At 32.1% G+C, this 27,911-nt stretch overlaps 3 protein-coding genes across 5 annotated transcripts; 2 read left to right on the forward strand and 1 right to left on the reverse strand.

Moving 5' to 3' along the window:
- LOC109362164 lies at window positions 279-26,700 on the reverse strand. Of its 3 annotated transcripts, XM_019607777.1 has the most exons (16): window positions 26,690-26,700; window positions 9,707-9,712; window positions 6,174-6,310; window positions 4,874-4,964; window positions 4,526-4,610; window positions 4,264-4,348; window positions 3,899-3,968; window positions 3,573-3,642; window positions 3,134-3,185; window positions 2,780-3,023; window positions 2,487-2,692; window positions 1,896-1,970; window positions 1,716-1,785; window positions 1,432-1,512; window positions 796-875; window positions 279-542 (listed from the first exon to the last, which is right to left on the reverse strand). In XM_019607777.1, exons 3-16 carry the CDS (start codon window positions 6,287-6,289, stop codon window positions 464-466), a joined length of 1,404 nt encoding a protein of 467 aa, XP_019463322.1. In that variant the 5' UTR covers window positions 6,290-6,310; window positions 9,707-9,712; window positions 26,690-26,700; the 3' UTR covers window positions 279-463. The 3 variants fall into 3 exon arrangements, with proteins under 3 accessions (XP_019463322.1, XP_019463323.1, XP_019463321.1); XM_019607778.1 differs by lacking the exons at window positions 9,707-9,712; window positions 26,690-26,700 and having other exon boundaries at window positions 3,134-3,176; window positions 6,174-6,465; XM_019607776.1 differs by lacking the exons at window positions 9,707-9,712; window positions 26,690-26,700 and having other exon boundaries at window positions 6,174-6,465.
- LOC109362165 (transcription factor DICHOTOMA-like) lies at window positions 10,037-11,973 on the forward strand. The gene is made up of 2 exons (XM_019607779.1): window positions 10,037-11,347; window positions 11,619-11,973. The coding sequence occupies exons 1-2, from the start codon at window positions 10,271-10,273 to the stop codon at window positions 11,682-11,684; spliced, it is 1,143 nt and encodes a 380-aa protein (XP_019463324.1). The 5' UTR covers window positions 10,037-10,270; the 3' UTR covers window positions 11,685-11,973.
- LOC109362163 (general transcription factor IIE subunit 1-like) lies at window positions 14,460-20,547 on the forward strand. Its single transcript, XM_019607775.1, has 10 exons — window positions 14,460-14,577; window positions 14,668-14,790; window positions 15,114-15,234; window positions 16,291-16,416; window positions 16,580-16,689; window positions 16,790-16,973; window positions 17,342-17,536; window positions 18,706-18,945; window positions 19,075-19,273; window positions 20,260-20,547. Exons 1-10 carry the CDS (start codon window positions 14,558-14,560, stop codon window positions 20,364-20,366), a joined length of 1,425 nt encoding a protein of 474 aa, XP_019463320.1. The 5' UTR covers window positions 14,460-14,557; the 3' UTR covers window positions 20,367-20,547.

A 27,911-nucleotide genomic window follows, 5' to 3' on the forward strand; every position in this document is an offset into this window, starting at 1 on the left:
TTTTGGAAATGGTATATGACCTGCCTCTATTGCACTTACTTCCTCCACTAGTACTTGGTAATATGGTATCAAACAATTAATTCAGACAGGACCACACTGTGTAATTGAAAGGGTGTGTTACTTTTTCATATCCTCTACTGATAGACATACAGGTTTATTAATTTAGAGATATGGATTCTATTTTAAACTTTATTTAATGATTTACAGCCTAGTACAACTTTTGTGATTTTACCAAGTCAGTAGAATTTTCAAATACCACCTAGTAACAAGCATTCTATTAAGCTGCAAACTTGTAGCCATTTATAGCATGGAAAAATATAGTAAATTATATATACAAATAACTGAAGGGAGTGTAAAAGCAAAGCCAAAATCCTATGCTCTGTTCTTCAAATCTTTTGATGTGTACTTTTTTTCCTATCACCTGTAGTCACTTTCATTTAAACAAAGTTGGCCAGGTTAACACCTAAACATCATATACAAGCAAACGCTCTGCGATGGAGACGCGGCAAATTGGGCACCTATTACACTTTTCCGAGCAAGCACTGCAATTGATTGCAAAACAAGCATAAGGCCAAACTATACAGCACAATGCAATAAAACAAGATTCATTCATCACCAGCACGGAGTTGGTCTAGTGGTTGGGCCAGGTATCATATAAGGCCCAAGGCCGAAGTTTAATCTTTGGGAGGGGCAGCTGCATTATCCCAAAAGTGATGACTCCCTCATCCAAGTGGCAGGGATGCATTAGCAAGGACCACAAAAATAAACAAGTTTTATCACATATTTGATCTTTACCTGCAAAGGACGTGATGCCTACATGGCAGCAATACAACACTAATTTCTCCCTCAAAACAAACTCTGCATAACACTTTCTCCTGGTACATTCAAAATAGATATGGACATAAAAGTTCGCAAAATGAAACTCAATAAAGCAGGACAACAACATTCATGTATACAGTGTAACTTCATTGTAATTGTGAATCAGTTATAACTCGTTATTGATAATCGATGTAATTCCACAACATTACATTTAGCTCAGCTATCATATATACAGTGTAACTAACAGTACTATGATACAGCAATGACAGCATAGTAGATTATTTATTGCAATCATCAACCTAGTCATATATTTCCACTAGCTTCAAATTACCGACAGACTTTGTTTCAGAACATTAAGACTGAGGGTCTGAGGCATTATGATGTGCAAAACAAAACTTCAGCAGTGATGTAGTGGTTATGCAATTGATCACTAAGATTTACTTAGAGATATTTCAAATATAAAGATTACTATAAAAAGCGATACCATTTACCATGTCAACATTTTAAATGGCATAGGCTTCTTCACACATCATATAAGAAACTTGAGAAAATATGCAGCAAAGGTACATTACTATAAAGCACTCGTAACTTCGTCAGCATTAAAAGCTTTACATTTTGAAGCCTTTCATATGCCTGTTGACTGTATTTCGTAATTTCCGCCTGCTCACCAAGAGCTGCCTGGAGTCTCCAAACCTGACATCGTAAAATTTTAAAGGAAATCGGGGTTATTGACAACTTTTGCACCTACTAACTATAATTGAACAAATGAACATAAACTAAAACCTGGACAGACTATTTCAACTGTACTATACATGTCTGTATCCATATATATGCATGTACATGAATATACTCCACCATAAATTTATGTCTGCATACATCATAAGGATTGCCATTACCTCCTCAGCAAGATCCTTTTTAGGCATTTTCTTGACAATCTCAGGAGGATAACCAGAGAATGTATTATACCTGCCAAGTGAGAAGCCAAATGTAAAAAGATAATTGGAAAAAAACTACTGAGTGAACATACATCAACAAATTTACAGGTTCAGGTTAAAATAAAATGAAATAATGCTTACCCAGATGCTCCCTCTTGGTACAAGCATGCCTGTTCTTCCCGACTTCCTTCATCAATTGACCACCAACCTAATAACCTGATTCCATGAATAGTCAGATGTAGTTTCAGTTCATAACATGCATATGGTGGTTTATAATATAGTGGAGATTCGATTTGTCCTCTCTAAATCATAATATCGGGGCAAAAAAAGTATTACATTCTGTTGGCTCAGTGCACAATATATTTTATCTCCCCAAAAGTTTTCCTAGGGTTTGGTGTGGTCTCACTTCGCAACTTTGTGGTAGTAAAAAGTCAGTCTATATTGTCATTCTACCATGCAACTGAGTTGTTTTCATCCAAATTCGACAGAAAATAGATTGTGAATGGACTGTGGTAATCAGTGAATTATATGATTTGAGAAAAAATTAAGGGAGAGGAGCGTTATGTCTCAACTTGTGCCACTCCTGTTAGATTTAGCTATAAAATTGGACAAAAGCTTAGAATTAAGTGAGAGCAGAATAAAGGTCAGGGGAAGAGAATGACCGTGAAATTGGGCCAAGCAACTGAGTTTAAATGTAAAACTTTCCCTCGTCATAATAAGAATATTCATTACCTAGAACCATGGTGCAAGAACCCCAAGCAATCATGAACTCTTGAAGAAAATCTAAAATACATTCCTCTACCAGCTCCACTACGTAATAGTAGTACAAGTTTCTCCACCAACTTAGAGACAGATAACAATACACCAGCGCCTTGTAGTATGAAAATAGGAGAGAAAAGAGCCGGAAGAGGTATATATACAGCAGAAGCAGGTGTTCCCTGAAATGCAAAATAGCTAAGATCCACTAATACCCTAATAAGAGGTTTCAAAACTGGCCAATGACACAATTCAATAACATCACATACCTCTAGATACATACAAAGAAGAATCTGGAATACAATAACTGGCACTTTCATGAAATGGCCTCCTATGTCTTGCAGGCTGCACACTCTGTTCTGACGTTCACTTTCCTCGGAAGAAACCATTAAACCACTGTTCCAGTCAAGATATCTAATCGTAGTAGAAGATGAACTGGGTTCTCTAGAATTTCTATGAATGACTGGATTAGACCACTTCGTACATACAAGAAAAGCAAAGCACTGGGCAATACTGCAGAAGAGTGGGTCAACGAAAACATCTTATAATAAATCTTTCACATTCTAAGAAACAAGAAGATAATCGTAAATGAACATTTTAGGCACGAGACAAAGGAAACTTACGCAAAGTTAATAAACAAGTCCCACCATCCCAAAGCAACATCACCTGTATAAGCTAAGAAAAACAAAGTCACACTTGTAGAAAGATCATGTGAATATAAAATAACTTCATAGTAAAAAGCATAAGAAATCATAATGCATCAGTCGATACTAAGATGTTATCACAAATTCCAAAAGGGCCAAATATTCATACTCTACAAATCCAGTTTAAAGTAGTACGTAGACATACATATATATATTTCCATAAATTAAAAGGCGTTCACAATCTAATGATAATTTATAGATAAAATATACACACTATTTCACCTTTACAATGGAAGTACATAACAATATTCCAGAAGGGATCACATGATACAACATCAATTAAAAAATAATAACGAAGGAACTGATAAAGAATACATGATAAAATCTATCTATTATATTTAAGAAGAAAAAATGTTACCACTCAGTTTTAGGAGTGTGAAGACTGTAGCAGCAATGAAGAAGACCATAGAGATTGCGACCCAAAAGTGCTACAAAAGAAAAACATTTTCAGTCTAATCTTGCTTTAACAACAAGTTATAAATTATTTCAAGAATAAAAATGGCAAGTCAAGATCATATTGGCAATAACAAAACAAACATCACAAATGATCAACTTTACAAGTCCTGAACATAACAATACCAGCATTCCTTTGATTTCTATTTTCTGTTTTAATTAGTTAGTAAATAGTAATATTAGAAAACCCAACCCAAAAAACATGAAAAGTAAGTTCATCTAAAGCCTTACAGGAAGAGTTTCCCATATTGCCTCGTCACTCATGTTTCCTTCATCCCCTGGCATGAGAGCCTTGCACATTCTGCACAGAAAACATTAGTTGGTTACAAATGGCTGAGAAATATTTGATGAATATGAGCTTCACATTCAACCCTTCAAATGCAAAGCATAACATAAACTGGATGGTATAATCAACAATTGATATTTAAAAACTTCCAAGGAGAAAAGAACGAACGAAAAATAAAGACACTTACTAAAGCATCTAGTCTGATAGGTGCAGAGAATTCAAATGGTTTCTCATATAATCATTGATTTGCCTAACACGAGAACAGACCAAAAGAAACTAAGGTTTACGGAAGCTATCCTAAAGAAGTTACCTGAAATTGTCAATGAGAATAAGGATTTCAAATAATAGTAAGGGAAGGAACACAAGCTTCAGACTGACTGCTGCATAACCATCAACTGTGCAGTAACAAATAACAAATGCATTACTGTATAGTTGCAGAACTTGCACAAAAGGAATAAAATTCTTCTAATACGTTGTTTTTTATGTCAGACAACTGGAATATTCATTTAATGGATGAAAATACTTGGAAGTCCCTAATTATACAAAAGCAAAGGTAGAGAATCGTGATGTACCATATAAGCTCTCGAGATATATACAAAGGAGCGATTCAAATGCAATAATCAATGGCGTTGCAACTACAGCGTGGCACGGTGCCCACTGTCAACACAGAAAATCAGTGTCTTATTTGCTTACCATAATAATTGACATGACTAAAATTTACACTTGATAATAATAATAATAATAATAATAATAATAATAATAATAATAATAATAATAATAATAATAATAATAATAATAATAATAATAATAACAATACACAAACCCATGGTTATGAAGCCAAGTAACACAGAATTCAAAACAACTAAAGAAACTCAAAATAGAAAGTATCTCAAATTTCAGTAAGAATGACAATGACATACATGTCGATTACGTGGAGCCGATGGCGCTGGTAATGAAAACCTTCCTCGAGCTACAACGGCATGAAACATCCAAAGAGGTAAAAATATTAACCTGTGTATTAAACTTGAAGTCAGTAGTCAATACTTACCATCTTATCAGAACCCATTACACATCACAGCTTGCCATACATCTATCCTACCATAAAACTTACATGTTAAGAAGAAGAAAAATAGACAACGCCATCAACCCTGCCAATTTTTTCAAGACACTTATTTCATATTATTCATTTTGCCAAGTCACCATGAGTTTATTGGACGTGCACCAAACTATTACCTTAATGTGTTCTTTGTCGTCCCTTACATTGTTCAGACTTCAGATAGTGGATCATGTAGCTTTGCTAATAATTTCAGAAGGGACTGCATTTATTTTAATTGAATCCTATAGTAAATTCCAAATACTACTAATGTTTTGAGGCACAATTGTTACATAAACATCAAACCACCCTACAGAGTCTTTCAAACTACTGAGGTTTTCAACCAAAGGGTGAGACCTAGTCTGATTCTGTAATGCAGACATTTTGGCATCTTTCTAACATGAAGGCCTGATTCCAACTACAATTTTAACAAAACCTTACACACTCTTCGGTTACTTACAAGCATTATTTACAATAACAATGCGTACTCATTTTCGCTCTAGGCTATGACTTTAGCAATAATCAGCTTCAATCCATTCTCTATTCTCAAACTTCCCACATTCCACCTTCTCAACAAAAACAAACTCTTCTCCTTGTATGAACACACTGACACTGCTATACAGCAGCCTGCATGAGCCATCGGTTAAATCCTCGGCCTACACCATAGTAGGAATGAAGAAATAAAGAAAAAAACATTCGTCTCGAGTTGACCATGCCAATTTTGGTTGGATTAATTGAATCGTTATCCCATAGAAGAATCATGATAGAGTTGGATAAGGATTTGCATGTGGGGCCAAACAAAGAAACCACTCAGCTCCACATCTCTTTGTCACAGACAAAAATAGAACACACTCATTCGGATAACTTCATCAGCCATAGAACTTAAAGGAAAAATAATAATTAAGTTATTAATTAAATTAAACCACATAATGAAAAGTTATTATAATTATTAACGCAGCTAACATTTTTTGAAACTGACCCAGTTGAGCATGCTACAATAAAGACCATAAAAATCAAAACTTTATGAAATGGAATCAATTAATGCAAAAGTGAAACCCCCAGAAACGAATTACTGAAGAAAAAACAAAAAGGGTAAGAGAAGAGAATAAGAAGAGGAAATAACTAACCACCAAGAGCAGAAAACATAGTGATCGAGCTTAAGAACAAGGAAGAGAGTGAAGCAAAAGAGAAAGGTGTGAGCAGCAAGAGCCTGTGCCGATTTCAAAACTCTGCGCCAGCTCATCTTTCTTCAAGAAGTACAAATCTGAGAAAACTGGACCAAGAAGAAAAGAAAAGAGAACTAGTTTCTATGTTGGAGGTGAAAACCGGAAGGTGTAAATACAAGGGGCGCCATTGGAAAGAGGGAAAGCAAAGAAGGTGGTGGGGGTGTAGTGTTCAATTCAATGACAAAATTGAAAAATCCTTTTCTATTAGTACTACACTATATATATAAAACTATATTTCTTTATAAGTTTTATACATTATTACTATATCATTTATCAATGATATTTAATTATTCTTGATTTTTTTCAACAATAAATAATAGATAAATTTACTGTAAAAGTTTTATACAATATTATTTTCTCATTTATTACTCATTTTCAATCATTAATTCTTTAAAAAAAATCAAATGAAAGTTATGTATAAAGTTTTATATTAACAATACATATATATTATACTTCAATTTAAAATAATATTTTTAGTCTAGATTGGAACTACACTAAAAAGAGATAATGAAAACTAAATATAACATATAAATGTGTATGGAAATTGTAAAATATATTTGAAACAGTATGGTAAATTTAAACAAATGGAGTGGCTTTTCTTATAAAACGATGAAATGACCGTTCTGCCCCACATTTAATTTGATCTTGTTACGATGAGGCAAGTGACATACATTAACACACAAAATGCAATATGTAATAACAATTTTACCCTTTTGTGTATCATAAAATTACTTTTTTGCCATTAAAAATGTGAGCAAAACAATCACGCCTCTCCATTAATGGAGAGGATCCTTGTTCATTGACATGTATTAATGAATCCGCACGCCCATGCTACGCAAAGTATATCGACACTGTTATTATAAAAAAGAAAAAAATTACATAGGTTCCAACATAGTATGTGCATGTTTGGATTCCTCACATGCATGGAATCATATTTGAGTTTATATTTATAGACTTAAAAGTAATTTAGATTCCAAGATTTTAAAATTCATTGTTAAACAAATTTGGGTAATAGAATATTTTGGTCAGCGCATACTCGGATTAGCAACTCTTATATACCTAAATATAATGTGGTAGACATATGTGTAATATTATGTTAATTTATAATTGTGATTTTATGTCATTAAAAAATATTTTGTTAATTTGTAATTATTATGTTGTTGAGTAATAATATGTTTTTAATTCATAAATATAATGTTATGTTGATTAAAAAATTATCATTGCTAATGAATTTTTATTTATGGTGCTAAAATTGTGACTTTGTATTTATATTTGTTTGGGTAAAATAAATTATTTTACTATACTTTTGATTTTCTAAAATAATATATATCAATATATGATCATATAAATAACTGCATAAGTTACTCAAAATTGTTTCTTAATATTTTAAATTTTATGAGTACATGTGAATTATTTGGTATACAAAGACCCACAGATAACAAGTTGAGAGGTATCTACATAGATTAGAGTGGAGATAAGTCTAATATGAATGAGTGGAGACAAGTCTCATTAAGATCACTCACTGAAATCCCACTAATTTTGCAGCATGCATCGATCATTAATTTCATAATTACTTTTTTTTTCTTTTTCATATTACTTTAGTTTTTTATTTTCATACTTCTTATTTGTACATATAGTTAGCTTTTATCATACATTTTTAGCAATGTTGATTTTAAGCATCATCTCTCCACATGTGATCTTGTTATATTGAAAATTGTAAAAATGTTTGAAAATTTGTTTTAGACCAACCAAATTAGGTGTACATAACTTTATATATATATATAGCGACTCACGTTAGAACAATGCATTATTATAATAAATGATAAGAATTAATATAAACCATTGGATCTTATTTAAATAATCAATATTAAAAGATACATGCACATGACTATCATGTGACAAGTAAACAACTTTTAATTCTAACCACTCATGATAGATTATAAAATCCAGATTTATTATTCTCACGGTTTTTATATGAGAATTATTCTTACTTGAGTCATCCATATATATATATTAAGATAGGGCTTTCAAGTGTAAATGGACTACTACCATTTTGGCAACAAAGTCAGGGATCATGGAACTATGGGAAGTTCCAATTGGGTAGGGCTTGAAAATATGGTCATACTCTATATGTAGTGACAAGTACAATAGTGCACAACCAATTCCTACATCTTTGCTTTCTTTCTTCGTAGCTAAGAGGATAGTGAAAAAGAAAGCTATAAGGAAGACCAATAAGCAGTCAGCACGATTGGAAAGGGAACCAACAACAGCAACATTGTCAATATAGATAGATACATATACACATCTACAACCAGAGATATTGTTTGGGATAAGGATCACTTATTTCCAATCATGTCTCATTTTCTGTCCCAAGTCTATCACATTTTGCCACATGAATAAAAGAAAAAATTTAAAAATAAAAAGTCATATTTTGATTGACTTGAGTCATAGAATAAGATACCATCCGAAACATGTGATTGCAATCCGATTATTTGATACATAATCAGGAACCCCTTAGTCAAAGGGATGTCTAGCTACCATTTCAAGACTCTCAGTGAATTGAATGGGGAAATAATTGTACTGCCACTACTCCATTATTTGCTCCTTTTAGGGTTATTAGGACATAGGCACGTAGAGTTTATTATGGTGCATTAAAAGTTTAGACAAAGGAGTTACCTAATGTAAGATCAGAAGAGATCATTAAAATTTATAATTATATATAGTTATATACATTATCCTATATCAATAGACAAATCTGATGATCAAACGAACACAAATAACATGAAAGGTTTGACCAAATCTATCAATCATATCCCAGATTTATAGACAGCAGTGAATGAAAATTATATAATCATAATAAATAATAATATCAAAGACAAAGGGAACAAAAAGAAAAGGGAATAGTTGTGTTATGTGAATCTTGCCATAAAAAGTCATGGCATGTGACATCCAATTGCTTCAAACCAGACAATAATCCGTTGTCTCAAAGTCTATCATAAACCAATTATATTATGTCATGTTAGTTAAAAAATTAAATATTCATAACTTTATCAATTTTTGCTTCATTATAATTGGTTAGTGACGAGGTTGAAGATAGATTTGGAGACAACAGATCCTCATCCCTTCACACCAGTTTGTGGGACAAAGATTAAAAGAAGGAATTTGAATATAGCTGCACTGTACATCACCCTTTTATACATATATAAGAACTTTATATTTGTAAGACAAAGTTAAATAATTATCTAATTATGTTCTTTTAAAATTACATTTTCTGATTCGTATCCTTAATCTGTAATGAAGTCATGGACATTAAAAGTAATACTATGCACAAAGAATTAATTATTGTAGCTATGAATTTAGTCCATGCAAGGTGAATGAGATACTTGGTAAGCTAGTAACAAATTAAAGCTGGTTTCAGTTCTGTCAACTCGCACAACACACTGTGCACACCACGTGAAGTGGCACGAGTTAGAACTTTTTGTATCCACTAATAACTTGTCACTATGTGGTTCTAAAAGAGATAACTTTTTGCTGTAAAGAAATTGATGCTCCTACCTTAGCCCTTGTTGTTGCCTTCCTTATTTCCTTGCCTTATATTGACTCATATCTCTCTCTCTTGCACTGTAAGGTATTATTGTCTCTGTGCTGTCATTCTCATACTGTAGTACTTGCTTCAATAGAATCAATATTTGTAACAATATATAGTACAATTACAATGCCATCACTCTCACAATTACAATATTATAGTAGACATGTTTCTCTCATCCCTTATAGGGTAAAAAAACAATGTCTTTAATTATAATGTCTCAATTCCTCTACTTTCAGGGAAACATGGGCAAACTTAAATGATCATGATCTGAAAAGGATGGAAGAAGAATAGCTGCTCTTGTTTCAATTCAATACAAGGGAGGAGAATGGAGTGAACATACATGTCATTCTCATAACAAAGGTAGGGTTATTTGGTGCAATATTTCTCATCAACTTCTTACCAATTAATTATGTATTCCTCAAATAGACCCATCAAAGGCAATGACCTAATCCCCTACCCTATCCAATTTTGCTCCTCTAGGCCTTTTGCCATTGAAAGCAACCCAACCTCAACACAAGAAACAACCACTTCTGCCTTTCCTTCTCCTCCTTTGTCCTTTTTTCAATTCCCTTATGATCCTTTTGAAGACCATGAAATTTTGCTTGAACAACAACATCATCATGAGTTACTTAATCACCAACAATCTCTAGCTGATGATGAGTCTATTAATGTTAACATGGAGAATAATAGTATTATCCCTGATCATAAAGCAAGACAAGGTACGGATCCGCAGATCCAAATAAGAAGATCTAGCAAGAAAGATCGACATAGTAAGATCAATACAGCTAAAGGAATGAGAGATCGAAGAGTGAGATTGTCTATTTTAGTTGCAAAAAGGTTTTTCGGTCTACAAGACATGTTAGGCTTTGACAAAGCCAGCAAAACTGTGGACTGGTTGTTGAACCAAGCAAAAATTGAGATCGAGCAACTAGCAAGGGAGAAGAATATTCATCATCATGATGATGTCAAGAGTGCATCTTCAACTTCGGAATGTACTGACGTTGTGTCAAGCTTGGATGAGGTTGTTGTTATTGGAAATCGGGAACAAGTTAAGGGAGTAATAAAGGTAAGAAGAGCTAAGCTTTGTAGAAAGAGTGAATTCAAGTATGTTTGTAAGGAATCAAGGGAAAAGGCGAGAGAAAGAGCAAGAGAAAGGACCAAAGAAAAGATAAAGACTCGCGATCTGATGCTAGCTGAAGCTGATAAATCAAAGGAATGTGACGAAGCATCAAACAATAAGCTTAACGGTTTAGGTTCTTGGAATCCCTTTGAAACTGTAGAAGAATGTGCATATACTCAGATCCAAAGTGCTAATCCCTCCTTGGATGTGCTTACTCATGGGATCAAAGAACTGAGTTCTCAAGCAAAGGGGCATTTGGGAAGTGTAGAGGATATAGAGCATGAAGATTCTTTGGTGATTATGAGCAAATGGAACCCAACCATGATTTTCAATTATTCCTTGAGTAACTCAGGAATACTTCAAGAGGTAATTAAATTCAAATTAGTAACACTAAACTTCAAATGCATCCACCAAATTCATTAGTATGCTTGGTTCAACAGTATAGCAATTTATATGTTACACACAACCATGCATTTTCTGAACAAAGAACATATAAGATTGAATGACTTGCTTTTAAAATGCGATTGCAATTTCAGTTATATTGTGTTTTCTTAAATTGTGGTACAATATAGCCACAATATAGTACCATTATGCATTGGTAACGTTTCTGATCATTACTCCATAAAATTGTTTGCAGCATCAATTCCCAGAATTTCAGTCCATTATGGGAAAACCATGGGAGTTGGGAGGCTTACAACAATGACAACATCCTCTTTGTATGTGAGCAGAATAAAATACAACGATGCTGTGTATTTCTTTACTTTCCTTTTGGCGTGTAATGTTTTAAGGTATCCTCCATCTACTAGAATATGGGAAAGAATATTTGGTAAATCATTGTATATGTCATTTCTTTTAAATGTTACCTCTTTCTCGTTTCTGTTCCCTTGACCCTAAAAATTTATTTACTCAGATGGTACATTAATATCTTACTATAGTCTTAGCGATGTTCTTAATTATGATTAAAAAAACTGCTTGCATCTTTTCCCCAACCCTAGTTGAATATGCATCGACTGGAACCAAGAGATTTTCAATATATGCTGCTATTGCTGTCACACACATATATATGTATCCATTCAAATAATTTGTAGTTTAATGATGCTAACATATTTTCATTGTGTTTTTTTGTTTTGTTTTCTCAAAGCTCAATCATCCCTGGGAAAATGTTAGGTTATTTCTCAGATATACATGTATGATAATTATTTGTTTTGTGGGTAACTTTCACTGATTTGATTTACTGCAATGGGTGAATTCAGCATATAAATTATTTAGCCTAATTACATGACTTTCATAGATATACAACAGAAAATGATTACTTATCTCTAGAATTGAAAGAGAGTTATCAAAAGTCTTTTTGCTCAAAGAGCACACGAAACTCGTTCTCTTTTCATTGACCTCATTTGTATTCTTTCTCTTGTGTAATGAGGCTAAGAGAGAAGAATACCTAATAGCCAGAAACATCACCTGTTTCTTTTCTTATATGGAACACACTTAATTCCATTAACAAGTTTTCAGAATTGTTAATGGCTGCTCTCCATATATTGCATGTCATTTCTGCCAAAAGCTTTTTTTTTATTGGAAATAAATTATTAATATTTATTGTAGGCGAAACTCGAACCCTTAATTTCCTTCACTCCACCTTATAACTCTTTTTTTTTTTTAAATTAGTATCGGTTTTACTCGAATCCACATCCTCCTTGAATCTATTCCTTGAACTTAAACTCCTACCCTGAGACCATGAGTCCCCATTTCGGTCAAAAGTTATCAGTCAACAAAGAAAACAAGTCTTTGGGCTTAATATACTGGCTAGGAGCAAAGATAGAGGGCTATGGATTTTACTGATTTGGTTCAGAATTATCAGCTGCAGGGCCACTCCAACAAAAGGGTTTTTTTTGTTTCCCATATGTATTTTCGTACTGGAGGCAATCATATCTGAGTTGGGAACATCTACAGGTACGTGGGCTAACTCTTCCAACATATATTTTTTTCCATCCATAAGACTCGAACTCGGGTTCTTGCTTAAGGGGAATCAAACATGTACCACTTAAACCAACGTCCCTCCTTAAACGAATTGGGCTTTGCTTCTCTCATGCAATTATTAATCCATTTTTGTAGGATTTTAATTTTTTATGACAAACTTATAATTTAATGAAATTTTTTACTTTTAATTCTAGTTAGTTGTAATCAAATTTGTTTTTAATTTAAAGCTGTCATTGTCTGAATACGAAAAAAAGCTATCATTGTATTTAATTAAAATTATAGCCTTGCTATGAGTTTTAAATTCTCTATTTTGTTTGAAATTTGTGATCAAATTATAATTTTCATATAAAAAATTATTGGACCACAACAACTATATTCTATATATTAGAAATTTTTTAACTTTATGGCACACAGTGGAAAGGAAAAATGTCTCTAATAAGTAACAACTCTTTGGATCTTTGGAATTGTATTAGAGTATGGTAATTATACTTTTCTAAATAATGTCATTAATTGTTTGTATTGAATACCTCTTATACTCTTTCAATATAACTACGCTTGTAAAATAAAATCAAGTTTTTATTAAATCTTGTAGTCGTAAACTAATTAAGTGTTTGATAAATTTAGACTATTAGTTTTTGTTTTTAGTTATCAAATTTAGACTACTAGTTGAAATCTCACACGTCAATAATTTTAGAGTTCTGACAACTAGAGCAACTCTTTTTGACCAAATTGTTAGAGCAAGATGTACCATGCAATAGCCATTTTGCCTACTAAAGCAATAAACTACTCTAGTATAGAGCTAACATATATATTATATATATATATATTACCACCAAAACCGGCTGCAAAAAAGAGCACAAGACTACTTTTTCAGCAATGGGTTGAAAGATAAACAAATGATAACAAAAATAAAAAGATAAAAAGTAAAAAAATATACGAGGAAAATACAGAAAACATTTTCATGATAGGTTGAAAAAGATCAACCTTCAGAGAGGTAAGGGATTTTTACAATATTTATTCTCTCAAAGAATATAAAACATTAAAAGATACATAAAACTAAACTTTTGATTTTTTTTCTCTTCGACTAGTGAATAATAAACCACTATTTCAAGATAATAGATACTCTTAATTTTCTAATTAACTATTTATTCAAAATGTGCCTAATACTCCCTAAGTTTCTTGAAGAAAAAAAACATGTTGAGATGTAGATTTTGAAAGATTTAAATATATAGAGTTCAATTATTAAGATGGAGACTTGTGAGCATTTTTTATCACACATAAGAATGAAATCACATGATCCAGGATTTGATGTTTCATTATGTATTAATTGAGTACGGAAGAGAAATTGCTAGTACTTAAGAGAAATTCATTTCGTATTAATCCTATCAAAAAATACTAATTAGTTAAGAAAAAAAATGATGAAAACATAAAATAATTTTTTTTTATTACTTACTATAATGTCATGAGATTTGGAACATAAAGACATCAATTACGAGAAGTTTACAAGTTCATTACCATCTCCCTTCCCTTTCTCTATCTTAATTGATCGAATACGATAAAAGATTGTACAAGAACCCTAAACCAGATTCATTAATTTCAATGACTGATCATTACAATAAGTACACTTTTCTCTCTCTATCTACATTTGAATTGCAATAATAATAATAATCAGAATTGCATTTGAATTTATTGGGGTGAATTTGTTGCAGGCTGGTTAAACTAGCGGCGAGGGCATTCTACGATGATCTACCGCCAAAAGGAGAAAATCAACCCAAAACTGGAAGAAGTGATAACAGAGGAATCGCTGTTGTCATTCTCGATGCCCTTACGAGGTTCCATCTCTATCATTCTTCTATTAATTAAACAAAAAAGGATAATCTATATTATTTCAAATTGAGACAATTGGAAAGTAGAATAGAGAATGTGTTTTATAAATGCAATGCCTGTTAATTTGTAAGGACCACTGCATAGTGAAAGTGGGGTTGTTTAAGTCTCATAAAGATATGGAAGAATTGAATTTGAGATTCTGCTGATTCTGGAACATGTGGATGGGGGTGCTGAAGTAGTTGCTAAAAAAGTAGCTGTTTTTTTGTTTTTTTGTTACTTTTTTTTATTTGGGTCTTTATTGATATCATATTCTGTAAATTTTATCTAGGCGGCAATGGGTTAGAGAAGAAGACTTCGCAAAGGACCTCAAATTGCATACGAAACAACTCCGTCGAACACTTAGATTCTTTGAAGAAGAAAAGATCATTACTAGAGAATATAGGAGAGAGGTAAGTATCAGATTCTGTTCACGCCTTACTTTGCTTTTATTTTGTGAATTACTCTTTCCTTACAAGCATTAGCCATTGAAATGAACTTGTTCTCTCATCTTATCCAGAGCTTGATTGTGAGCGCAGACGTGGTTTAACATTGTTCTTTTGAATGAGTTTAGCAAGTTAATTGGGTGAGATAGTCAGATATTAATGACTGATGCTAAATCATTCCTTCATGTAAAGTTCACTGGATGGTTTGTGAGTGTAATTCTTATAAATGGGAAGGTACACTATAACACTACAAAAGAAGGGAAATGGAAGGGATATTTAATCTTATAACTAAATGGTATTCTCTTTTTTGTTATCATAGTTATTTTCTTAAGGTGAACTGCATTGTAGCTAGATAGATATGTTAACATATTATAAATAAATAATGTATCATCATGATGTTGCTTTTCAATTTAGGTATAATGAATGTTGATCGATATTTGACCATTCCCTCGTATTCATGTTCCTGCCTCTGAATAAAAGCCCTGAAACCGAGGACTCGAAGCCTTCAGTCCCATACTCACATTGCCCTTGTCAATTTTCAAAGATTTTTTACCGAATTTGTTACTTTAAAGCTATAATTCTTTGTTCACTTATTTGTATTTTTTGTTTGGGTCACATGATGGTGTATTTTTTGTTTGGTGACATGATGGTGTATTTTTTCTTTTACCGCGATAGTTGTTATGCTTCTATTAAACATAAGAGCATATCTCTCTCTCTCTCTCTCTCTTTAAGTTTTCTTGCTTGTGAATAATGAAGAACAGGTAGCCTCTTTTAAGGTTATTATTTTAGATGATGCCGTTGCTTACATTTTATTCTGCTGTCTCTGAGATGTGAAGCTTCTTCATTCTATTTTAAATTCAAATGCTGTGTAACTTGTCACTTAGTGGTTTTGATTTATAATTTTCATTTGTTTATGTGTGTTTTTATATTATTTTTGTCGTTGTTTTGTGTGTGAGAGTTGTGGATGAATATATATAGTTATGTATGTATTTTCTTCATTTGTTGCATGTCTTGTTTTACCAGACAGCAAAAGGTGCAAAAATTTATAGCGCTGCTGTAGCTGCTACAGCTGATGGTCAGACAACAAAAGAGGGAGAAGAAAAGGTCAAGCTGCACACACACTCTTACTGTTGTCTAGATTATGCCCAGGTCCATCTCTTCTCACTTTCTTCTAAAAGGTAGCTTGACCAATAATATTTGGGTGTTCGATTGCAGAGTATAAATGTTATTTTGCCTGTGTTCCTGTCAGTTTTTTTTTAAATCAACACGACCAATTCTTATCTATCTTTACATAAAATTTCTTATGTTGCAGATATATGATGTGGTTAGGTATAGACTGCATCGCATGAAGCATAAGCTGAAAGATGAATTGGAGAACAAAAACACAGTTCAAGAGTATATTTGTCCAGACTGTGGAAAAAGGTTTCAGTAAATTCATTGTATTATCAATATCACAATTTGTCAGTTAGTCACGTTGATGTATTTCCATTTGTCTGATACTTGGGGATTTAAATTATTTTAGATACAATGCTTTGGATGCACTGCGGTTATTATCTTTTGAAGATGAGGACTTCCATTGTGAAAATTGTAATGGAAAACTTGAGATCGAAAGCGATAAGATAGCTGCTCAAGAAGGGGGAGATGGAGATGATAATGCAAGAAGACGACGGCGTGAAAATTTAAAGGACATGCTTCAGAAGATGGAGGTTTTATATGATTTTATTTACTGTTTATTTCTATTTCTGACTTCTTATGATAAGTTACTTTCATATCATAGAGATTCGACAAAGTTTTATGTTGTCTGTGGAATTTCTAGAACAACCTTCACCTTTTATCCGGTTTAGGACCGATTATGTATAGCATCAAAGACAACATAGCATCACTTCCATGTAGCCAACCCCACTTAGTGGGACTATAGCTTGGTTGTTGTTATGATGAATCACTTCATTTAGATTTGTTGTTCTAGATGATGGTTACACTGTTGTTTGCTAGAACGGAGATGATTCTCCACCATTGTAATTTCCAACCAGGCAAAGTTTGCATGTGCTGATGACTAGTTGTTTTGTAAATGCAGATACAGCTCAAGCCATTATTGGACCAACTCAGTCGGGTAAAAGACTTGCCTGTTCCTGAATTTGGCAGTCTTCAATCATGGGAGGCTCTAGCGAGTGCTGCTGGGCGTGCAGCCAATGGAGACAATGCTGGAGATTCTGGAAATTATCAGCTGGGATATAATGGGGCACCAATGCCTTATAGTGGAGACACTAAGGTAACATTATCCAGTTACAAGGGAGTTAGCATTTCTGGCATGCAGAGATTGGGCTGCCATGTTATATCTCTAAATTGTATTTGTTGATGCTTTATGTACTCTGTATAAAAGCTTCCAAGATTGGTTGTTAGGAGCCTTTTTGCCAAAGTAATGTCCTTTTTTGTTGTCGCAAAACCCATGCCTAATATATTTCTATACTGCTAGCTTATTTTATTCAATAAGGGTTAGTCTTTAATGCAATATGCTAGTTTTTTTAATTGATATAACCATTTTCAGAATTATTATGGGCTGTAGCAGAACTACATATTTCAAAATCTGACTTTTACATATGGTGGTAATATGATTTGTCTATAGATATAATTTACAGTAGGACATTTTAGCATCCTGTAATACATGTACCGGATCCCACCTAGTCCTAGTGGGAAAAAGGCTTGGTTGTTGTTGGTAACATAGCAGTCTGTTTATCCAATGTGTTATGAACACCTTACAAACTTACTTCAATATCTTTGTTCTCTGTCTAGTTTTCTTCTCCAAATTGGCTTTGCTATATCTCTGAATTGTGTATGTTGATGCTTTATGTATACTGGATAAAAGCTTCCAACTAATAGGAGTCTTTTTGCCAAATTGATGTATTTTTTTTGCTGCAAAACCCATGAAGAATATATTTCTATACTGCTGGTTTACTTAATTCACTAAGGGTTAGTGCTAAATGCAATATGATAGCTGTTTGAATTGATATGACCATTTTTAGGAATTATCATGGGCTATAACAGAATGTCTATGGATATTTTACGATAGAACATTTAGTGCTGCTTGATCCATGTAGCCAATCTCACCTAGTGGTAAAGGTTGTTGTTGTTGGTAATATGGTAATCTGTGTATCCAATGTATTATGAACATGCTTACCAACTTGCTTCATTATATATTTTTTTATAAGCACTTGCTTCATTATATTGGTTCCATGTTTATTTTTTATTCTCCCTAATTTCTGTTTATGCTCCAGGCTAAAATAGTTCAAGCCTTACCTTTTATCTTGAAATTAACACTTACTGATATTACAATTTACAATAATGATTAACGAGTACTTTATGCAGTTTTAATTTTGTCATTGATCATTTCTTTTGTATAAAAATTTTAAAGTCTAAGTAGTCTGTTATGGATACGGACAGGTTGTAGTTGACTTCAATGGGACTGAAGTCAAAGGAGAGGGTGTTAAGTCTGAAGCTGATGGTAAAGCTTTTAAGGTTTTACCTCCTTGGATGATTAGATCAGGGATGGTTCTTACAGAGGAACAACGCGGAGAGGTGAAACAAGAATCAAAGATGGATGGAACTTCAACTTCTACAAAAGCACCGCACACAGAAGACAAGAAGTCAACAGTTGAGCATGACAGTAATACAGATATACAGGTCTGTAATATGAGATAAACTGTTACTTTGTTTTGGTTGGGTTTGATTGAGTTCCCTGTCCCTACCTCTTAATGACAAAAGAATTGCTTTTATTCATTGAAGTCTCAGTTTCCCTTTGTATTTTTATAGGGTGAGTATATTAAGGCTTATTATGCTGCTTTACTTAAGCAACAAGCAGAAGCTGCAAAGACAGAAGAGTTGGCAAATAGTCACACAACAAACGATCCTTCAAGCAGTATTTCCAATCGTCAGGTGGGCATGAAAACTAAACGTGAGGAAGATGTGGAAGAAGATGATGGTACAGAGTGGGAGGAGGCTCCAATTGGAGGTAAAATTTCAGTTTTTTCAATGTGATGAAACCAATATTTGGATCCTCGAAGTTTAAAACTTACATACCTGCATCTATAATTGCTAATGCATGCAAATATGTGTTTAATGTCCACCCATCCCTCTAAACAAAAAATAAATATAAAGATGACAGCTATTTTAAACATTCTTGTTGTTGCTTGAGATTTTTGTTTAATCAATTGAAATTATATACTTAATTATCTTAACCCTGGAGCCATGCATAGAAATTGTTCGTTGTTTTACTTGGATTATATAATTGTTTTTATTTATCAAACTCTTCAAGCAAAGATGATAGATACTGTTAGCTTTCAAATTTTAGTACTTAACAACCATACAAAAATTTAATAATTAAGTGATTGAGATCTAATAATGTTTTCTCTGGTTTTAGAAAATTCTTTTATTGTGTTTTTGTGGAGACCATTTTCTCTTACTATAAATTTATTTATATCAGTCTTAAATCATTATAACATAAAAGCTTTTAGTAATGGTAGCCTAGTGTACCAACCCCTGTCTCAGAGTTATCTAAGAACTGATAATGGGTCCATTAGTTTAGTTAGGTTGCTTGCGAGTCTTTTGTTGGTTTGGATATGTTGAGATTCTAAAGAACTTGTGATTATGGATAGCACCTTTTGTTAAATCTAAAATTTCCAATGCTAATAGAAATTACATAGAAGGATTTTGTCTTGGGGTGGTCATTCTAATTCTAAAGTTTCTTAAATTGGAGGGGCATTCACATAGGTTTATAGAGCTCAAAAAAGTCTAACCTCTTTTACTTATTATTGATCTTAACTATTTCCCCCCTCCAGAATTGTCTGTTTATGCTAATATTGAGAAGTCCTCTTCTGAATTTTCCCTTTTGAGTTTTAACTTCTTCACTCCATCCCACCCCGATCCCCCGTTTTTCTCTCCATGGATTGATAATTTCACACTCGTTGGCTCATTTGTGGTCTTGGTATATTTTTTAAGGCAATGGAAATAAAAGTTACAAGGCAGTGGATTTGAATGTTGAAGCTGATGAAGCTCAAGCAGATGGTGATAATGATGATGACGATGTTGACTGGGAAGATGGTTGATAAAAAATTATCTGATCACTATGAATGTAGTGCCTTAGCAATAGCACATACTGTAATGATCATATGCTGCATCAAATTATGTACTTTTTGAAACTTTGCATGTTATTACTGTCATAGAATAGTGCCTTCATAACTTTATTTCATTGTATTCAACATTCAACATTACTACAATATATACCAATGGATACATATTGCTGTGGATAGTGGACCATTTCAGATAAGGTGAGTGTATTTTTTGTTCATTTTTTAAAAAGCTAATGTTAATTTTTTGAACATAAACTTTAAATGAAGCTCAGCATAGTTCATAATGTCTGATTGCTTATTGAGTATAATAGAGTGCTAGAGACATAACCCAAAATCCAAATTAGTAATTTATTCGTTTGAAAAAGACCACTCAACAAAAAACTATGTATATGTTTTATGTGAAGGTAACATGTTTCCGTAACTCAATCATGAGAGAGAAAGTCAGAAACAAATTCAAAGGCATCTATCTTGTACTAATCAAACGTTATAAAATAATATTAAAATATTAATTTATGTTTATATAATTTTTCTTTTTAAATAATAAGCTATTATTTGCTAGGTACACAAGATGATCATCTCTCCTTTGCAAAGGGATTATGTGATGTGAACATTTAATCACTTCATTGTTATAGTAGAATAAATAAAGTATTTCCTCGGAGATAATTTATCATCTCCTACCAATAAAAGTATGACATGTGTATTATTTTGTTTAGTTTTAAAAATATTTTTATAAAAAATGATTAAATTTGACACATGTCATGATTTTAGTAGTCACAAGGAGATAACTTATCTTCTTATATAAGGGAATACTTTATTCTCAATAAATAAATATATACATTTGAACAGGACAAATCATAGAGTCTATTTGAAGGGAGTGTTTTCTGCTCTTCTATGCAACTTTAGCGTGTTCCAACGTATATATATATGAATAATATGCAGTCTAAGACGTGTGAATTCCCATAACATAGTTTTCACGATTAATATTTTTTTATAATTATGGAAATGTTACTTAGTGTCTTATAACATTATTAATTTATATTTAAAGTGTTGCATTAAAGACTTAGAAAATTTAAATGTGGTAGTTTCCAAGAAACACAACCCTTATAATTATACTATATTTTTTTGTTCAAGAGTCTATCTGAATATTTAATATGCCAGCTTGAATGCATGAAGTTGAATGAACACATGAACTAGATAGAAGGTCAAAAGCAACAATATGGTCACAGTTATTAATATTTGAGTGTAAATATAAAATAAATAACAGATAGAAGAAATTATTAAAATATCATACGTTTATTTTCCTTCTTTAACATCAAATGTTGGTCAATACTATAAAAAAAATTGGAGTCAAAATATTATCTCACTATGTTCTCTCTTTCTGCCGACTACTTTACTACGTAAAGATCATGTCATTACATCTTGTATCACTGCATAAATCAAAGTGTGATGATTAATTTAAACAAAAAAATTATATCCATTTATAAAAGATTGTAAATTTGATCAGTTATCATACATAAATGACATCGAATTCGAGGCATTAAATTTGCTCCCCTATAACATGAGTTTAGAGTTTAGACTAAAGATATCTTGAAAGTATTCAATGGAAGTGTCCTATGTTTTTCATAAACATGAAGTTTAGAAATTTGGAACTCATGGTTTTGACCAAAACCCAAAACCCATAAGATGATAGTGTTTCAAAAACAATAAACAAAATTGATCCTTTTCTTTCCAAAATTTCCTTAAATTATCTAATGGATGCCTTAATTGCCTATTTATTTCTTTCACGTTAAGGGTTACCTCAATAGTCGAATATTAATCTGTTTGGAGTTTTAAATATAGTGGTATAGATATCATAAAATAAATTTTGCAACATCATACTTAAGTGTCTTATGTTGGATAAATTGGTTGATTTACACTTAACTCATTTCATATATTTATACCCGTACTTATATATATATAATGAAGAGGTTTGACAATGTGGTCTTAATGAGCCTTAGTTCCTTGAACGCAAAGGAAGGTTCATTGGAATAAGAATGCTCGACATTTCTGTTCCCTCTCCGCATCTGCTGGACCTTCAATATTAACTCAACCCCCTCTTTTTCTCCATCTTACCAATTAATATATCATATATACATATACATATTTGATATATATATATATATATATATATATAATTTCATATAAGCTAAAGTCTCATGGAAGCAAGCACTCTCCCATTCCATGTCAAGCTTTTGTAGCAACATTTGTTATGCATGCTTAGTACTTTCAAGCTGTCAAAGCTTCAAAAGTATTCATTCATTCTTCTTCTTCTTCTAAAACCTCCCTTTGTTATTGTTTGTATTCATTCCAAATTAATACCTTCTCTCACTCCATGCAATCTTTCCATTCATTTTCTACTTTATACTCATCATGACCATGATCATTAAATTCCAACATGTACTTAGCTTCATTCTTTGGCTCTTCCTCTTTGTGATGATACTCTTTTATGGTTGGTTTGCCTTCAGATCCAATATTGGTAACACCAACATAAGTAACTTATATGTGCCTCATAGTAGGAAAATGTTAGCAACTGGATTTGACTTCACCCCATTTCTTCATCACCATCATCATCATCGGCATCACCACCACGACCACCACCACGAGAATCACATGCTGGCGAAACCGGAACCGACAAGAAGTGAGATTGATCCACGTTATGGTGTTGAGAAACGTCTTGTTCCAACTGGTCCGAATCCATTGCACCATTAATGAGGTTCATATTCATTTTTTCCCTTCTTAAAAATTTCATGGTGATAATGTAATTTTCTGTATTCATCAAAGGATAAATTTGTCTAGTATAGTAAAAAAATTGTTACATATGGTTCCCTCTTCAAACAGATCAACAAATTATTCTTATATAAATGTATACTTATTCGTTCTGTTTATGTTTATAATTTATAAATTACGCAACAATTTATTTCAATGTGAATAAATTAACTTCCAATAATGTCACTTCATAAAAACTATAATAATGTCATTCGAGTTACATAATTTGGTTTTTAATCATGCACACGCCAATTTGTCCTAATAAATTTGTCTAACGCTATGCATCCATTATTAAGAATGAAATGCTTAGATGGTACTATGCAAATTGATTTATAAATTGGAGTATTTTGTTTGATCCTAGTGGTTGTGACGTTACGGCACATCACGGAAGAAGAAATAAACAATATAATATATCTGAATCAGGATACTCTCCATTAATGAAGAGGTAAGTACATATTTTTGCACTTGTTGTAATATATCAAAAGAGTAGATGTGTCATTAAAAATTGTTTTTCCTTTTATTTTTTGAAGCATTTACATCTCCATTAATAGGGAAGATCCTAACTCAATATATCAGGGGACATGAATTTTAATATTGGGATGTATTGATTGTGATAATTAAGGGGTTTGAAAAAAGATTGATTTTGGAGTAACATTGCTAGAAAAGGGTTGACTTTAGACTAAACATGGATGGGTGAATGAATGATCATGTAGGTCTTTGCTGTAATTGTCTATTTTTCTTTTATCATCTTCTCCTTTTCTAAGTATATTGGGTTTCATTTTAAGCCTTAAAGCTTTGTATTACGTAACATATTATCAGCATATCCAAGGTCTCTCCTTGTGTTACATTCGAGAACTTCCTAAGTTGAACTACAATTCTGACGTAGTGTGCGACTACTAATTTAAACATGGGGTGGGTAATAGTTTAATGAAGTTTTAACTACTTCATTTCTTTCCTTAGTGGAGTTGAGGCATGGGATGAGCAATAACTCATTTGAATGGATTGTGAAAATTTTCCCTTTTTGGGTATATTTGGTAGAGTGGTTAATTGTGGCATTATGGCTAAGAGCCCTTTTCACTCTTCATTTCTATCCATACCCTTTTCTAAGCATCCACCATATGCTTTGATCATGTGTGCGTGGAACTATTGCCACACTACTTGGTTGACTTTGATGTTGGGACTACAAAGTGGTGGAGAATGGAGTCTCCACTTTGCTCATGTAGGATTTTGCACAACTAGATCATCATTTTAGATGATTTCATCCACGAATATAATTTTAGTGGTGAAAAAAAAGACAATTCTTTCAATAATGGTCCAATTAATCCATCACGTGTAAATCCACCTCAGATCCTCCATTGTACTTAAGTTGCAATGTGTTTGGAATTTTTGTGAATATGTATGATAACATACAAATGTTATTCTTAGCTTCAAGTTCAAATACTTATCCAAATATTATTGTTGATTTCTTTAAACTTCATGAGCCTTTGTGGAAGTTCCATGAAAAGAATTTGATTTGGAAAATGATGTGGTTCACTATGATTTGGTGTGTTTGGAATATGCGGAATGATATCATTTTTAGGAGGGAACAACCTAGTTTTATCCAAATCTTAGATTTGATCCAGATTAGATATTGGATTTGACTTTCGAACAATGTTGCTTCTAAATCTTATTCTTTCACATAATGATGCATTCATCCTATTATATGTATTAAACTCTTTTATAATCTGTAGTCTCATTAACACCTCTTATGTTGTTCTTTAATACATTTGCTTATCAAAAGAAATGCAAATGTTTTTTGTTTCGTAATTTCTACATCCGTATGGTATCATATGGATGTATCTTCTAAGATTTTTGTGTGAATAGTGTGGAATATTTCAAGGAGAATTTTTTTTGATCCAGGTAGTATCATGCAGATGGATAAAATTTGTGCTTTATACACCATATGCTTGTTGGGCTGGACTATACATTAACACTATTTTCAGGGCTTTAAGAACAAACTTGGTCCAATCCACAAGATCCACTTTCAAGAAGTAGCTAGTATTTTGTGCATGCGTAGGTATTCTTTAAAGTAAAATAAAACTAATAGATTTGATTAAGATTTTGCAAATTGAACTTACATGATCACATATTCTCAATTATTTACGAACAAGGACTTGAATCACATTATAAGTTCAAAGGTTCAAGTTAATTTTTGGGAATAACAATTGCTTCAAGCACACACACAAATCCTAAAAATAGTTAATTGCGAATATGATAAAGATATCATTACTAAACGCAAATTTTTTTTACATATATTTTTAACTTAGTTCATTTTTTATTTAAGTTGATATTTATTCATGAGATACATTATATATAACATAAGACTCGGTTTGATTCTTATATATGGAGAAAAATCTTACAAAAAGAGATAATTTGTTATATTGTGTATATTTTTGACTCAAACTGAATTGGCTCATGTGAAAGATATATGTGACTAAGTAAATATACATAAATTATCATGGAAGCAAATTTATAAAAGAGAAACAACAAATTTCAAGTTTACTAATAAATAGTAAATACTTTATCTAATTCAATTAATTTAAATTTTCAATGAATAGGTCTATTTTTATTTTAAAATCTATATATGTCAATCATTAACTTTTTAATCTGATTAATAATTTTATTCTAAAAACATAGATGATAAAGTAGAATAAGATTGAATTAGTCCTTATAGATACTTTTCCTTGTCTTACAAACTACTAATTTTTCAACTCCCACAATCAATACGTAAAAGATTGTTTAGTAATCATGATGGATGGATAGCTTCATTTTTAAATAAAAATATATGGAGTTAGATAACAAATTAAAAAAGTTGCATGTTAGTAGTAGTATTGGACTGAAATTGTTTTACATAAAATAATAGTAATGCAATGGTTGTTTGTTATGAAAATAACTAATCAATAAAATTTGTTTGCAAGCTTTTTTCATGGTGAAATTGTTTGTTTGCTAATTTTAAAATTGTTGATACGGGTACAAGTTTTTTTGATACTACCAATGATATATCTTTACCTTTTTTAGGTAATGAATTAATCCATTTCGGAGTTCGTGACTGCTCATCGCAATAAGTATCACTTATCAGAATCAAACCCTAGACTTTGAAGATCTACTAAAGCCTTATACAACTGTATCAATGCTTGTTGGTATACGTACAAGTTTTGAAAAGGTACAACTTGAGCTAGGCACATGAAAATTTTGGGTCGTGATTTGACATGCATTAATAAAAAATAAAAAAATATAGTTTTTCTTAAATTCAGCAACTTGTTAGATAAATTTAGGTAAATAAACTATATGTTATAAATATTGTATTGTAATGGATAGGAAAATTGGTGAATCTAAGATCACTAAGTGGTATGGTATTACTATTGGACCACTCATGCATTAAAAACAATGAAAATCATTGATGTTGATAAATATTGTCTGATTCTGATCAAACCCTGAAACCAGAATGATTTGACTAAACCAAACACACCAGTGCACAATTATTTATATTAAAGAAAAATATTAAACTGTAGTAAGATTGCAATATTATAATATTCATAAATAGCGAAATGAAAATAAGTGCAGTAAATTAAATTTAGTAGAAGTTCTGTTATGATAACACAAGATGAGGTATAATTGAAATGTCCCTATAATAATGATATAAAGGAAGATGCTTCTTTGAGAAGAGTTTTTGTTCTTCCTTTAAATATCAATTTCCGATAATTTGGCAAGTTGAGTTAGCTACAGTACATAGATGATTGTAGTTGACCTAATCAAACTCACTTAATCTAACAACTATCGTTATAAATGCACACACACCCTTAAAATGGAAGGTAACCTACCACCTACTCCCACTAATCAATACCCTTATACCCAAGTAAGTTCACTTCCGTTCATCATTGTCCATAACTCAAAGTTCCAAGGAATTGTTTCACCTTTTTTCTTGTTTTTTGAAGGATATGGAACATACTAATAATTCGTGTCTCATAATTTAATGAATTGAATTTAGACTATAGGTAAAAGTATGACATATGTATTATTTTGTTTAGTTTTATAAATATTTTTATAGAAAATGATAAAACATGACACATGTCATAATTTTATTAGCAAGAAGAGATAATTTATCTCCTTATACCAGGAGATATTTTATTCGCATAAAAAAAATAAAAAACGCATGATGATATCCTTTTAAAATATGGTTAACCACAACTATAATATTGCAGCTTCATCACGTGTCAGCAATTTGAGACACTGGATGTAGGTAAGTAATCCAGCACTACTAAGTCCACTAACCCCAAGTGTTCTAAAAACTAGACTTGGTCTTATTATGATAATCTGAATCGTGATGAAGATAAAATATAAAAATCCAACGCCGACCGCACTGCTTTAGTGCAGCTTGTGCTGCCCCACGCCGCCACCGTTGACTCAGCAACAACTTGGTTTAGATGTTACTATGCATGTCTGGGATCATGACGTGTGAAATCACAATCTCATCCATGCTCACCTATTTTAATGTCTATTCATCACCCACCTATAACTCTTATATTCATTAAAAAATTCAATTTCAAATAGTGAAGATTCTTACATGTTTTTGATGGACTCATATCACCACACATTAAATTAAAACAACATGAGTCACTTGCTGCATATATGCTTCTAGTTTCTTTAACAAAAGAGGAATAATTTATAAGTTTAAAA

Source organism: Lupinus angustifolius, chromosome LG12 (assembly GCF_001865875.1).
Source record: "Lupinus angustifolius cultivar Tanjil chromosome LG12, LupAngTanjil_v1.0, whole genome shotgun sequence".
Lineage (NCBI taxonomy): Eukaryota > Viridiplantae > Streptophyta > Magnoliopsida > Fabales > Fabaceae > Lupinus > Lupinus angustifolius.